This window comes from Nilaparvata lugens, chromosome 11, assembly GCF_014356525.2.
Source record: "Nilaparvata lugens isolate BPH chromosome 11, ASM1435652v1, whole genome shotgun sequence".
NCBI classification, from domain to species: Eukaryota; Metazoa; Arthropoda; class Insecta; order Hemiptera; family Delphacidae; genus Nilaparvata; species Nilaparvata lugens.
The window spans coordinates 7,070,975-7,086,446 of NC_052514.1; the positions used below are offsets into that span (position 1 = coordinate 7,070,975).

Below are 15,472 nucleotides of genomic sequence, written 5' to 3' on the forward strand. Positions count from 1 at the left end.
AGAACATAATCTATTCTTTTTTCTAAGCATTTATTGTTGAAATCCTTTAATTATTTTTTTTGAACAGTTATTATAAATGATAGTAATCAAACTGTATATTTATAGTTATCTGTCACGTCTTCTGGAAACACCCACAGTTGATTGGTTAAATTTTTGATATGCACATGTCAAGTTAATATTATTTTAATTTCTCCAAACATTGGAAAGAATTTTTTTAAAATTTATAAGAAATATATAGGAATATAAAGAGCAAGTTCTAGTATCAAGGTATTTCATTGTATTCCTTGTTACGTTAGATTTACACACAAATATTAATGTAAAAAATGTCAACTTCTGCTAGGTAAGTAGGCCTACTGCCTGTTTTGACACTACAATTTCCACTCGATTTCAATAGTATTACTTATTGACATTTTATGACGTTGGCTCTCAAAACAATTTTGAGTGTCCACTTTCAGATAGCAAACTAAACATTATTTTTCATTTAAGCTGAATTGCCATTTCATAATACTGTCTAGGATGCATATTTGAAAATTCAGCATAGAAGTTCTGAATAATTATAGTATAAATAACAAATGCACTACATTTTTTTGATGATATACTTCTTTAAACATTTTCCTTATTTCAGAATGAGTCTTCTCACATTACGAGTAACAGGGGATAGAAAACCTATCTCCAAAAGGAGCAATTGGGATGGCACAAGCTTGAAAGATATCATTGATGAATGCTGTAAGTAGAAATAAAATTTTATCACAATTTATAGAATGTTTTTATTGGTAACTCATGCCTAGTTTATATTTTGGCCCAGTAAGCTGGCCTAGCCTGCTATGTGACCAGTGCTTAATGAAGGCCATCGTTGGGAAACCACCCATCCACATCTTGTCATTGGTCTTTAATGGACCAACCTTTGTATGCGGCGTTATAGTTAACGAGGGTAAGAATATATCAAGAAACTATCCTAACTAGTGTAGTTTTGTGAACAGTAGACCTCGCGCAGTTAACAGTAGACCGCTGCCTCCTCTTATACTGTCCATCAGGGTAAGTCCTGTCTGTATGTTGTGTCGGCGAGATATCGGTATGAAAACGGCTAATGGCTGTTGGGGTTGGTGTACAAAAAATGCTAACATCAAAATCTAATCTCCTTCAAGACATACTGGCAACAGGACAGCCCGAGTTCAAAGCAGAGACAGTTCGAGAGACAATACTATGTTATTCTAGTTATTAATTGCATGCGTTATTGCACGCAATCGATAGTTCATTTAATAGTGCATAAAAATTGCATTCAATGAGGCATGCAATTAATAGTCTACACAGCTGCTGATTTTTAACCAAGTTACATTGAGGTATTGAATTGCATGTGTCATGGCATGCAATTTATAATCAACTCGACAGCTGATTTATGATGAATATTTCTATAGTCTGATTTTTACTCTAATATTGGCGTATGAAGGAGGCTCCTTTTTCCTTTTATAAAAAAAGTAAATTCGTATGGCTTTTGTTGGTGGGGAGTCCCTTGCGGGAAGGTCCCACCGCCTGAATATATCATTTAAGCCGTCAATGGCCCTAACGACTGTCATACTTCAGCCGGGACCGACAGTTTAACGTGTCTATCCTATAACACGGGAGTGATCTGGTTAAAAAACGTTTGGCTATGAGAGTGTTTGAACCCGGGATCTCTATGCTGCTAAGCAAGCACTCAATCCACTAGACCACGGATTACTTCCTTTTATATTATCCTTGAAATGCAAAATTTCCAAAAACCTTGTAGCCTATATACGTCGACGTGCAATTTAAAAAGGAACATACCTGTCAAATTTCATGAAAATCTAATACCGCGTTCCGCCGTAAATGCGCAACATATAAACATTTAAACATGAAGAGAAATGCCAAACCGTCGACTTGAATCTTAGACCTCACTTCGCTTGGTTAAATACCTGAACAATCAATTAGACTAGGTTAGATTTTATTTCAATCATTTAGTGGAAGTTTGCTTAGAAATTTGAGTTACCTTTCATTAATATGTTTATATTTGTAACTGTAAAACAAAACTTTATTCATATCAGTAATTACATACTATATTGTTAAATTGATAACAATACTATAATAATGAGTTTACTATCATTATTCTTTATCCCGTTATGAATTACTATGTTTCAGTAGGTGAGAGTTGCAAACAGCACGATGTCTTGAAAGATGACATTGAAAAACTAATAGCAGTGACAACTGTGGAGCATCAGCTGTCTCAGTTAAAAGTGGTGAGTTGAAAAAATCTTAAGATGTTTAGTCTAGACTGCATTTTTTCGCGTTCTGTACATTGTGGAAATCTCTTGCTTAGGTCCAGCGGTAAAGGTAGAGGATAGCGGAGAAGGTAGATGAGTGTTGAAAAGTAATGCATGGATTCAAATGTATCAGATCATAGTGGAGCGGCGAAGCTAAGGTGGAAGGTAGCTGAGAGTGTTGAAAGTAATGCATGGATTCAAGTGTGTCAGAACATAGTTGAGCAGCGATGGTAGAGTAGAAGATGGAAGGCAGCGGAGACATCCAGGTACATGCAATATCATTTTGAAGACTCAGCTTCCTTATCTGCTATACACTCTACCTTCGTCGCTCCACTATGTAGGCATCACTCAGCCAAAAAAGCTAGAAGGTCCTTCCTTTCAAATATTTCTCTCAGAAGAAATTCAAGGTCTTGCTACTTTCCTTGCCCTATTACCATAGGTAAGGAAAGTATTGCTTCCCGAAAAAATTAAGGTACCCCAATTTCTATACGTTTCAAGGTCCCCTGAGTCCAAAAAAGTGGTTTTGTGTATGTGTGTGTGTATATATATGAATGTATGTGCGTCTGTATACATGATATCTCATCTCCCAATTAACGGAGTGACTTGAAATTTGGAACTTAAGGTCCTTACAATATAAGGATCCGACACGAACAATTTCGATCTAATGCAATTCAAGATGACGGATAAAATGGCGAAAATGTTGTCAAAAACAGGGTTTATCGCAATTTTCTCGAAAACGGTTCCAACAATTTTGATCAAATTTATACCTAGAATAGTCATTGATAAGCTCTATCAACTGCCACAAGTCCCATATCTGTAAAAATTCCAGGAGCTCCGCCACATCTATGCAAAGTTTGATTTAAGATTCCCAATTATCAGGCTTCAGATACAATTTAAACAAAAAATTTCAAGTGGAAACGATTAAGCATGAAAATCTCTACAATAATTAATGTTCAGTAACATTTTCACCTAAAATTTAAAATAAGCTCGAAATTCCAGAAAATGTGATTATTTGAATTGCAAACTGTTGGCAACTGTTGTGTTGATTCTATTGAACAATTCATTATGAAGAGATAGCAGACTTCGTGGTCTCCAGTGTTATTGTCCTGTCACCAGCTGGCTTGGAACTTTGAATAGTAGACTTGAGATGCGCTTTAACACTTACTAGCGTCAGGTGATAAATTTTCATAACGGCAAGGAAAGTTGTGTGAGTGCGCCACACCAGATTTTGTGCACTTGCATATACGTGCATCCAATCCCAATGTGATCATACCCTTAGCGTGAATACGAACTAGCTCACGTTTAATCATCAAATTTGTTAGAAAAGTAGTGAAACTACTAGTCTAAGAAGGAAGCTAATATGGAGAATATTATACAGCTATTAACTTCTTCTCTTCTTTGGTTAACAGCCGTTGTGCTGGTTGGCAGCAACTCTCCATGCCTTATCATCATCCGCCATCCGTCTCTATAGAATAAAATATAATTTATTGAATCACAATAAACACTACTTAATTCAGAATTGCTCAGTACTATGCGACATGTCAAAAAAGTTTATACAAAATAAAGTCCATGAAAAAAGTTTATACAATTGAGCTTATATAAAAATAAAGTCTATATTAAGTCTAATATGAGAAAACAAAATAAAGTACATGATTAAAAAGTTGAATTATTCATGCAAACAGCTGGAAACACTCCTTCATGGAGGATAGTTGGCACATCTCAAATCCTTCTTCAGTTGTTCTATGTTCTCCAGTCTTGGCTTTCTTCGTGCATTCCTTCCCTCAGTCATTCTCTCCATTATTAAGTTAGAAGGCATTGACAAGACAGAGGATCGGCAACGTTGTTCTCCTATCTTCCTCCACTGCCATTTTATTGGACCTCACTATAGGCATTATTATGTAGCCAACAATACTTTTATTTTTCTAAAATGTATGATTATCTCCAATTTACCTCGCAATTGATTTTAACAATTTTTCAACTTATTTCCAGATTCTATCAAAGTACTCACAGAAGGAGAATGAGGGATGTTTGGTATTCAAACTGTGCTCAAAAATTTACTTCAGTGTTGATCCAAAACATCCACTCAGGAGTGGTATAGTTCGGTAAGTTATAACTTCTAATATTCTGTTTTCAATAATTAGTTTGTTGTATGCAAGCTATAAAATCTATGTTCATGGACTTGAAAGGAACAGTGCGAATAAGTGGCAAGTTCTCTCAACTACAATAATTCCATCTGTGATATTAACTTTGTTTTTTAATTATATAGACTATATTACATGTATATTGAGGTGACATTTGTAATTTATTTATGATGTGTATTGTTTGATGAAATGTTTATGACCTGTGTTAATATTGTATTATATACTATGCATAACATGAAAAATAAAATTGAATTGAATTGAACTTTCTCCATGGAAAAAGGTGTTAGGCAAGGTGATAGTTTATCACCATTGTTTTTGCAATATTTATTGATGAAATCATGAAGGTTTGCAGACAAAGAACTGAAAGATCCATGGTAGGAAAGAAAAATCTGTTGCCAGTTCATTGCTAGGTCCTACGCGATGACTATTTCTTGCGATATAAATCAATCTAAAATAAAATAATAGAAAACTAATTCCTGCTTTAATGTTGAAATTCCCGGAGATTGAAAGAACAAGGAAAAAGTTTAAGATAAGGATTGGAGCTCCAAACGTATTGCTAGAGTTGCCTGTGCTGTGAAGGTGATGTAGTATGTTTATGTTTTGAAGGGACGGATTCAAAGATCCAAAGGTTCGAAGAACCTCACACGTTAACCGAAGCTTATTGTGTGTCCCAAAGTATTTTAGTTAGGCAAACCAACTGCTGTGTCCTTTACAAGGTCCAGGAGTTTTCTCCCTATACTAACATCCCATTCATCACCTGGTTGCTTACAGCCAAACAGAGCCCTTCTAGCTCCAAGACTTTCGCAATCCAGTATGATATGCTTAGCAGTCTCTTCACACTGATTACAAAGCCTACACATCTGGCTTTCATTTCTGAGTCCAATTGTGTGGAGATGTTTCCTGAAGTGGCCATGCCCAGTTATCAGGGCAATCAACTGCTTGACCTGACCTCTACCCAGACTCAACAGCCACCTGGTGAAGCGAGCGTCTGCCAGCAGTCTTTTGCCAAGTGCTTGACCAGGGTGACCCGGCCATTGCTGGTGGTGTAAGTCCCTGGACCATTTATTTATTGTGTGGAAGGCAGTTGTTTTACTTATGCTACAGACCGGCTCTGGGCCAAGGAATGGCATACTAGAACCCCGCTTATCTGCACGCTCATTACCTCCTATGCCTACATGGCCAGGTACCCAACCAAGATGCACAGAGTTGAGCGTTGCAAGCCTGCTGAGCGTTTTGTGGCACTGCCACACCTATTTGGACTTGATTCCATTGGCGTCAAGAGCCTTGAGGGCTGCCTGACAGTCTGACAGGATTACTATATGCTTATTGCAGTAGCGCCTGGCAATGCCTATGTTGGCACAAGTCATGATGCCCCAAATCTCTGCCAGAAAGATGGTGCAGTGTTGTCCCAGATTTGCATAGACTTGCGTTCTAGGTGAATCACTGTACACCCCGTAGCCAGATTTTCCTTCAATAGAGAACCGTCTGTGTACCAGACAAGGCTGCCTCTTTTGGGATATGGCCCTTCCTCAGACTTCCACTCCTCTCTAGAGCGGAAGGTTTAGTAAAAACCAACTCCGTGCTCATGACATCTGACGTCATCTCAAGCAGAGGGCTGTGAGTAACAGCTTTGGCGATTGTGCAGTGGCCTGTTCCAGACAGTCCTTCTCTCCATTGGCCTGCACTTCCAGTCGATAGGCTGATTTCCGTGCCTCTGCCATAATAAAAATGTTCAATGGCAGTAGTGATGTAGTAAATATACATAGGTATTAAGTGAAAACGACTTGATATTGTCAAAACCACTGTTTTTTTTTTAAATCAATTCGAGATACTAGTTTCAGTGTAAAACCATTATCAACTTCTAGTCAACTGTGGGTTTACTAGAGATTGATATTGGTTTAACTAATGAAATTGGTACTGTATCTCACATTTTTTAACAAAATTTATACTATGACCAGAGAGTATTTTAAGAAATTCGATAATCAAATTTTTTTTTTAATTATTCATTGATAATTTTCTTAGGTCTGCAGCAACTCCTTCATGCATACAGGGAAGTTTCCCTTGCATGAAAGTAATTTTTATTAATTAAGAAATTAAGGTAAGTAAGTAAAGATGTTGTGGAATTTCTCCATATTAAGTTGATATAGTAGAAATATTGCCAGTTACAATATTTTCAGTGACAATATTTCTTCTATTTTACCTTGTTTCAACTAGTAGTTGTGAACAGTAGACCTCACGCAGTATTCTCATCCACAAGTACCTGATATTGAAACTATAGACCCTATGGAAATACAGCAATAGACTGGCTTCTCCACAAATCTGTGTAATCACTTGTCAGCTGATTTATGATGAATAATTCTATAGTCTGATTTTTACTCTAATATTGGCAATATTATGAAGGAGGCTCCTTTTTCCTTTTATATTATCCTTGAAATGCAACATTTCCAAAAACCTTGTATATACGTCGACGCGCAATTAAAAAAGGAACATACCTGTCAAATTTCATAAAAATCTATTACCGCGTTTCGGCGTAAATGCGCGACATATAAACTTTTAAACATTTAAACATTAAGAGAAATGCCAAACCGTCGACTTGAATCTTAGACCTCACTTCGCTCGGTCAATAAACCAAAGGTTTTGTCAATACCAAGTCGTTTTAAATAGTATTGCTAGATTTATTTATTTTATTTATATTTATTTATAATGCAAATGACACTAATGTAATAACATTGGGAGATAAAATAATAAGATAGTCCTTGTGCTATTTTTCTTCCAAATTTATAGGTGACAAAGTCCAAGATAAGGTTAGAATTTCTCTTGTACAATTTTTATAAAATTTTAGTCCAAAATAAACATGAAAACTAGAGCTTTTCATCTGGCACTCAAACCAACAATTTTATTTCAAGTGTATTTTCTTTCTAGGCTACTGACAACCACCTCCAGTAGCAATGTGTCCATAGAAGAGAAATTGATAACTGAGTTGAAAAGTAGTTTGAAGTGGACTGTGTCAAAGCACACAGCGCATCAGCCATTTTGCTGCAATGAAACCAGTGACATGATCACCAAACTGAGCACTCTCTATGAGAACTTTCCTCTTGGAGCGTCTGCCATATCGTCATGTTCGGTCGAAGTCATTGACTGCATTTGTAGCTGCCTAAATGAGTGCCAAACTGTTCTTGAGTGAGTATTTTCTTCCTAAATATTTGCTCTTTTTAGAAAAATGAACATCAACTTTCTGAGAGTTGTGAAGATGATTGCGTTTGTAATTGCTTAACTGAGTGTCAAACCCTTCTTGAGTATTTTTTCCTAAATATTTGCTCTTTTTAGAAAAATGAATTTCCACTTTCTGAATACTTGTAGAGGTGATTGCATTTGTAGTTTCCTTACTGATTGTCAAACCGTTCTTGTGTGAGTATTTTATTTATAAATATTTGCACTTCTTAGAAACCGAATATCCACTTTCTTAGTAGTTGTGAAAATGATTGCATTTGTAGTTTCCTTACCTGAGTGTCAAACCGTTCATGAGTGAGATTTTTTTCCTAAATATTTGCTCTTCTTAGAAAAAAGAATATTCATTTTCTGTTAAGGTGATATTGTGTTAATTATCCATACTGGATAAAACAACATCTAGGGCCGGTTGCACAAAAGTCGCTGAAATTTTAGTCGTGATTAATTTCAAAAGAACCAATCAGAGAAAGCTCTTTAAAAAAGAAGGGTTTTCTGATTGGTTCTCGTTGAATTAATCACGATCAAAATTTAACGTGCATCTTAGACAAGTTATAGATTTTGATATATCAATTATCAATTAACGTTCTTATTCAAGCCATACCTTAAATGTCAGTTTTCAAAGTTGTTTCATAATTCATTTTGTACTGGATAAAAAGACTAGATTTTGTCCTACCACAGATTTTTTCAATGTATAACTATCATAATATTACTCATCTATTTTACTATCCATGATGAATATACATATAAATATACTGAATACTAGAGACTATACTATATACTAGAAACCATTTACAACATGGGAAAATAATAACAGAGGAATCAAGAAATGCGGAGCAGAGAAAAGTATGGATACAGCGGCGGCGCTGTTGCCGTTCTAAAGCGGCCAGCGTTCTGTAGTCTTTAGTGAGTGTTCAACTGCTAATGATACGCATATGTAGTTTTCTATCTGAAAGCACTGTGTCGACTGAGGATAATCGACAAATTGGCAACTCCGCTTCTTTCTATGATTCTGTTCATCACTGTTATTGGCTAATCTCCCTCCATTTCTCTACTTGTAGAGTCCATTTACTTACGTGTAGAGTCCATTTCTCTACTTGTAGAGTCCATTATTGGAGATTTTTGAGAGCTGAGCCAACAATTAATTAGTTAATATCATGATATTTTTTTAACTGTTAAGTAAATTCTAGTAAAAATAAAGTTCACTGATATATGTATATTTATAATTTACATGTTTAGTATAAATGATACCTTGTCAAGCAGCCTCTTGAGGTTCGCTTAAGGTAGCTTATTTATTCAATGAAACGTTTTTTTCTATTCTATTCATATACTTCTTTACATTTGTAATGTGTAATTATGTAATGTATTAATTTCTGAATAAAATTGAATTGCTATCTTTTTTTCAGAACTTCAGACCTACCTCCAGCAACGAAGCAAGACGTGTGTAATTGTGTCCATGCCGCCGTGCGTTTGGGAGTGCAGATGCTACAGAACTCGCAAACGACATTGGATCACGACTCTGTGCAGAAGATGAGCTCAAAAGTGCACAAACTGATGGAGTTTTCTGTCCTGCCCTTGGACACAACTAGGAATTGTGGACTGCTCATGGTTTTATCCCAAAGATTTGTCTGTGGACGAGAAGGGTGTGTCAAGGTCAGTAGTTGATAGTTTCATTTTAAAATATATTCTATACAGAGTTTCCCATGAAAGGTGTAACAGCCGAACGTAGATTCTACATGAATGTCCAGTTTCAACAAAAAATGTCCAGTAAAAGTTTCTTAGATTAGTTTTCGAGATATATCAATATTTCTATATTTTTGAAAAACGTCAATAACTGGAGAAGTATCAGTCAAAATCGATCTCTAAGGATATGGCTGGAAAGAAGAAGAAATTTCCAATAGATTAATATTATTGACCGAGCGAAGTGAGGTCTAAGATTCAAGTCGACGGTTTGACATTTCTCTTAATGTTTAAATGTTTATATGTTGCGCATTTACGGCGAAACGCGGTAATAGATTTTCATGAAATTTGACAGGTATGTTCCTTTTTTAATTGCGCGTCGACGTATATACAAGGTTTTTGGAAATTTTGCATTTCAAGGATAATATAAAAGGAAAAAGGAGCCTCCTTCATACGCTAATATTGGAGTAAAAATCAGACTATAGAATTATTCATCATAAATCAGCTGACAAGTGATTATACAGATGTGTGGAGAAGCCAGTCTATTGCTGTATTTGTATAAGGTCTATAGTTTGAATCAGGTACTTGTGGATGAGAATACTGCGTGATGTCTACTGTTCACAGAACTACTAGTATAATTTGTTCTTTTGTTTGGCGTTTTTTAACTGTTTATGACCGCTCAAATTCGAAACAAGTATATTCGTCGAGCTCAAAGTCAAATTTCCAACAGTTTCAACACTCATAAAAAGTTCAAAAACGTCAAACAAAGGAAGAAATCATATGAATCTTATTGGGAATTTCTTCCTCTTTCCAACCATATCCTTAACATTATATTCTGACTGATAGTTTTATAGTTATTGACGTTTTTAAAAATATCGAAACATCTATCTTGTAAACTAAGGTTGTGAACAACTGGGGATAAACTACCTTGATAGAACAATACCATTCCGTGATCTTCATTCATTACCCAATTATTCAATTGCACACTCAATTATTCAATTGCACTTCATTGTAATGAATTATTTAATCGATTTAGAGTTTCCACTTGAAATTCGAGTATTCTAATTGGTGTTCTATGATTGGTATATTTGATATATAGTCTTTTCAAACCATAGTCTTCAGCGCGGGGCTTTATGGCCAATGCTATTTCATTGTGTGTGAATTAAGTTTTCATTTTCTCATAACCTCTATACTGTATTCTAAATTTAGGTTCAAAGCAGTTTTGGGCGAATGACTGCTGTTTTTACCTGAGTTGTATCATAGAGAAATAATAGCATAAGTAGATATCCCATGGTTTAGGGCGTTTATGTCGCAACTGTTACTGTTATCTCAAGCCGATTACTGTCGATTATTGTAGATTTTTACTGTTTTGAACGGGTGATATTGTATGAACAGCACAATATGAGAGACTACCAGCGTCATAAAGCTTCACAGGAAAGAACTACGTGGACTATCGGCTTGAGATAACAGAAAAAGTTACGACATAAACACCCTATACCATGGGATATCTACTTATGCTGTTGTTTCTCTATGGTTGTATTTGCATATGAGTAAATAAATATAGCAATAAGAGCACACTGTTGCCGTTTTTATGCTGATTCCTTCGAAAAGATTTATCGAAGATGACGTTCTCTTTTTCGCTCTTCCTCTCACAGAATTAGCTCACAGGCTCTCTGGTTTCTGTGAAAAATTGAATTTGAATTTGAAAATCTGGTAGCACTGTCCTCCATAAGAGCAATAATCAATAATAATACATAGCTTTGCATATACTAACAATATACCGTACCAATTCTGCGATCTAAGGGTATGATCACATTGGATGCTTGTATTTGCAAGTGCACGTCAGATCATGCATGAGCCGAGAAACAAAATCTGGAAAGAGCCATTGAAACACGTTGTGACTTGCATGTAGCTGCTCACACTGAACGCAATCATCAAGTGCAAGCGTTCAGTGTGAATGTTCCTATAGCTCTTTCCAGATTTTGTTTCTCATCTGCGCGCTTAGTCATGCATGACCATTCGTGCGCTTGCACATATGCGCGCGCATCCAATGAGATTGTGTCGTAAGGTTTGCACAGACTTTAAGGATCTATTCTATTTTGCAGATGAATTAATTCAATTTATTCTATTTTACAGCTGTACGAGGAGGTGATATCTAACCCCAATAAACTCATTGTTATAACAATAAGTTCAGGCCTACTGACGGGCCTACCAATTGATGATTTATCAGCTGATAACTGTTCACTCTTCAAAAAGATATTCGTCACTCTGAAGATAATTTATCAAAGGTAAGATTGTCAATCCTCTATCAATCAAATGATTCTAGTGAATTAGTTTGTGTTTTATTTCTGGTTCAAAATTTTTCTCAATATTTTCAAGTTCTGAGAGTTTATTGAATGTAATAATTCTATTATATTTGGTTTTGTGATCAAATCAAATTCAAAATTTCTAGTCTATTTCTGGACTGAAAAGTGGACTGAAATCAATTCAAGTGGATAGCATATAACCTATAATTTTTATTCATTCATAACACTACCTTCATTGTATTATCATTCTTCCCATCATCATCACCTAGGCTTAAAATACTTCTACAAAGTCGCCTTTGTAAAATATTGAAAATAAAATAAATAAAAATAAAGTAAATATTCATCACAATAGGTTATTAGTTGTCGTTGATTAATGCTGTTCAAGAGTAACACAATACACAATTCATTACTTTTTTCGTGTAGTAAGTAGCCTAGGCTTATCACATTTATATGGTGTAACAACATAAACTAATTTTTGTTATTTCAATAAATAAGTGGTTCTGATCGTCAATTAGTGTGATAAGATTACTTACTTAAATATTTTAATTAATAGGTGTTTTAAAATTGTTTGTGGTTCAAAATTTTATTGTGGTTCAATATTGTTTTTAACAATAGGTGTGATAATATTACTTACTTGAATAATTTATTAAATATGTGGTTCTGATCGTCAATCAATGTGATAAGATCACCTACTTTGAAAATATTGTGTAGTTTAGTATAGTAATTTCTAATTAACACTACAATGATGTGCACTGACTTTTTACCACTTCCACGTCACTCCCACGTTTCACCACGCCACTTCTGTTTGCATTGAAGCATATGTTTATATGGAAGTTTGAAAAGTCAGAATCACGCCACTGCCACGTCACTTTACACTGAAGTCATTTCACTTTGCACTCAATTGGGAATCAACTGATAATCAGCCAATCAGAGAGCATCCTGCCCTACCAATTCGTCTAAAAACGCTCGGGTGACCTCGCCCTTATGTTTATTTGCAGAAACAAATATGTTTTCGCCCCACTTGGATGTAATGAGCTGGTTTTTGTGCGTCATATGGAGGCCGAAAATGATTGTTTTCTGACCAGGTCGGGGTAAAAGTTTTACGGCTCTAGGGCTGTAAAATAACCTTGAAGTCAGCTGATTCTGATTTGATGTGAACGTGTTTACAAAATGGTTTATGAAACGGAATCAGTTTATGCTTCTAGAATTGAATAAGTATTCTGCAATAAGCTACTATCATTTTATTTGGATGAATAAAATACAGATAAGATATATTTTATAAACTATTCAAATTCGATTTTCAGAGTAGGATAGAACTTCTAACCTAAACTTCCGAAGTCAACAACAAGAAGCATTGTTGACGTTGACATTCAGATTGGCCAAATTTCAAGTGTGCTAAAACAGCTGATCAAAAAACTTTTCATTATTTGTGTTTATTATTCAAGAATCAAAACATTTATAATAATATCATCTTATTGTCATTTGGAAGAATGGAAAGTATAAACTCAACCTCTTACATAATTGAACAAAATCTTTTAGGTTACTTAGACAAATCAGAATAAAAAATAAAAATACTTGGATAATTTCCTGATATTCAGATTACCTCAGATTTGCTAGAGCTATGACCTTCCTGTTTTGCTTTCGGAAGTGTCTAATAAACAATAAATTATTCTCATATTTATATTGTTTATTTTTCTGTGTGGCGATAAATAACGTTCTCACCATGGGCAAAAATGTTTTTCCGGCTCTCAATCTTTTCTAGTCCTCGGCCTATGGCCTCGGACTTGAAAACCGATTTCGAGCCGGAAAAGTCTCATTTTCGGCCCTAGGTGCGAAATATACTATTATATTTATACTTTCCTTGCCCTATTACCTAGGCTATAAGTAAGGAAAGTATTGCTTTCCGAAAAAAATTAAGGTACCCCAATTTCTAAATTTCTATACGTTTCAAGGTCCCCTGAGTCCAAAAAAGTGGGGTTTGGGTATTGGTCTGTATGTGTGTTTGTGTGTGTATGAGTGTATGTATGTCTGTGTACACGATATCTCATCTCCCAATTAACGGAATGACTTGAAATTTGGAACTTAAGGTCCTTACAATATAAAGATCCGACTCGAACAATTTCGATCAAATGCAATTCAATATGGCGGCTAAAATGGCGAAAATGTTGTCAAAAATAGGGTTTAGTCATTGATAAGCTCTATCAACTGCCACAAGTCACATATCTTTAAAAATTTCAGGAGCTCCGCCCCATCTATGCAAAGTTTTTAGATTCCCAATTATCAGGCTTCAGATACAATTTAAACAAAAAATACAAGTGGAAAAGATTGAACATGAAAATCTCGACAATTAATGTTCAGTAACATTTTCATATAAAATTGAAAATAAGCTTGAAATTCGAGAAAATGTGATTATTCAATTGCAAACTGTTGGCAACTGTTGATTCTATTAAATCATTCACTATGGAGAGATAGCAGATCTCGTGTGTCTCCAGCGCTAAAGTCCTGTCACCAGCTGGCTGATATCTTTCAATAGTAGACTTTCGATGCGCGGGAACACTAGCGTCAGGTGATCAATTTTCATAACGGCAAGGGAAGTTGTGTGAGTGAGCCACACCAGATCTTTATTTGTTGTAGAAACAAACCTTTATGTTTGTTGCAGAAACATGGCCGACTGTTCACTGCTGCTGTGCCTGACCCGGGCATTGTTGGCGCTTTCCAAGTCGACGCTGCTGCATGCCGCGGCCGTCTGCCAAGTGCCCGATCTGCTGCAGTTCCTCATCAGCTTCACGTGGACCCATCTCGACCACCACATGGACAGCGTCTGCCATCTCTCCAACTCTATACTCGCCAACATTGTCAAGCTGGGATCCGAGTCTCAAAACTCCATAAAAGGTATAGTGAGATTAGAATAGGAGATAGTGAGGAGAATATGATAGAAAAGGATAGTGAATAGAATAGAACAAGGTCTATAAATACAGGTCATGACACTCGTGTTCCTTATGGAGCGGCCATTTTATGGGGTCTTTATGGCGGTACATTTGAAATATTCCAATCTAAATCAATATGCCCGTAACAAGATTATGCATTATGCATTTTAAAAACAATATTCCAGTTCAGATATGTGAATTCAGGTTTTCATTTTTTTTAATAATGAAATTTCAATAATAAATGCTTCAATTAGGTACACATTTATTTATTATTAAAAAATTTTCTTATTTTTGTAATCTGAGGATTATGATTCATAAAGCATAGGGACAAGACAGAAATATGCGAGGCCAACTGCAAAAAGAGTTTAAAGTTCCCGATCAATTAAATCTAAAAATCATCAATTCAGTTTCTAGTATTTTGCTAAATACTATAATTCTGTAGGAAGAATTATTTTTACAGTTCCAATTACTAATAACACAGAAGGCCATATCCGGGCTGTAAGGAGGATGTGGCAACGTTACCCTCGACTGTTTGGCCAACTGCTCGGTGACGAGCAGGCAGGTGTGCGACGGAGCATTGTCGTGATGGAGGATCCACGAATCAGCAATCCCCGGACGGACTCGATGAGCCCGGGCGGTTAGTTTACAGTTTGACCGGGTGGCACAAACTCTTTGTGAACGGTCAGTACTACTGAGAGGTGCTTCGTCGACTAACCGCCCGGTTTCATTGAGTCCGTCCGGGGATTGCCGATTCGTGGATCCTCCATCACGACAATGCTCCGTCGCACATCTGCCTGCTCGTCACCGAGCAGTTGGCCAAACAGTCGAGGGTAACGTTGCCACATGCTCCTTACAGCCCGGATATGGCACCACCGGACTTCTTTTTGTTACCCAAGATCAAGAGACAACTTAAGGGG

The 15,472-nt window shown here is 36.0% G+C and overlaps 1 protein-coding gene across 1 annotated transcript in view; it reads left to right on the top strand.

Moving 5' to 3' along the window:
• The first annotated feature begins 308 nt into the window (after positions 1–308).
• The window catches only part of LOC111052218 (thyroid adenoma-associated protein homolog), a 41,184-nt gene continuing 26,020 nt past the window's right edge, over positions 309–15,472 (top strand). The window contains exons 1-8 of the mRNA XM_039438190.1: positions 309–340; positions 626–726; positions 2,155–2,252; positions 4,266–4,378; positions 7,340–7,597; positions 9,049–9,295; positions 11,459–11,610; positions 14,288–14,520. Coding sequence (XP_039294124.1) covers positions 324–340; positions 626–726; positions 2,155–2,252; positions 4,266–4,378; positions 7,340–7,597; positions 9,049–9,295; positions 11,459–11,610; positions 14,288–14,520 — 1,219 coding nt within the window. The 5' untranslated portion in view covers positions 309–323. The remainder of the gene's footprint in view (positions 341–625; positions 727–2,154; positions 2,253–4,265; positions 4,379–7,339; positions 7,598–9,048; positions 9,296–11,458; positions 11,611–14,287; positions 14,521–15,472) is intronic.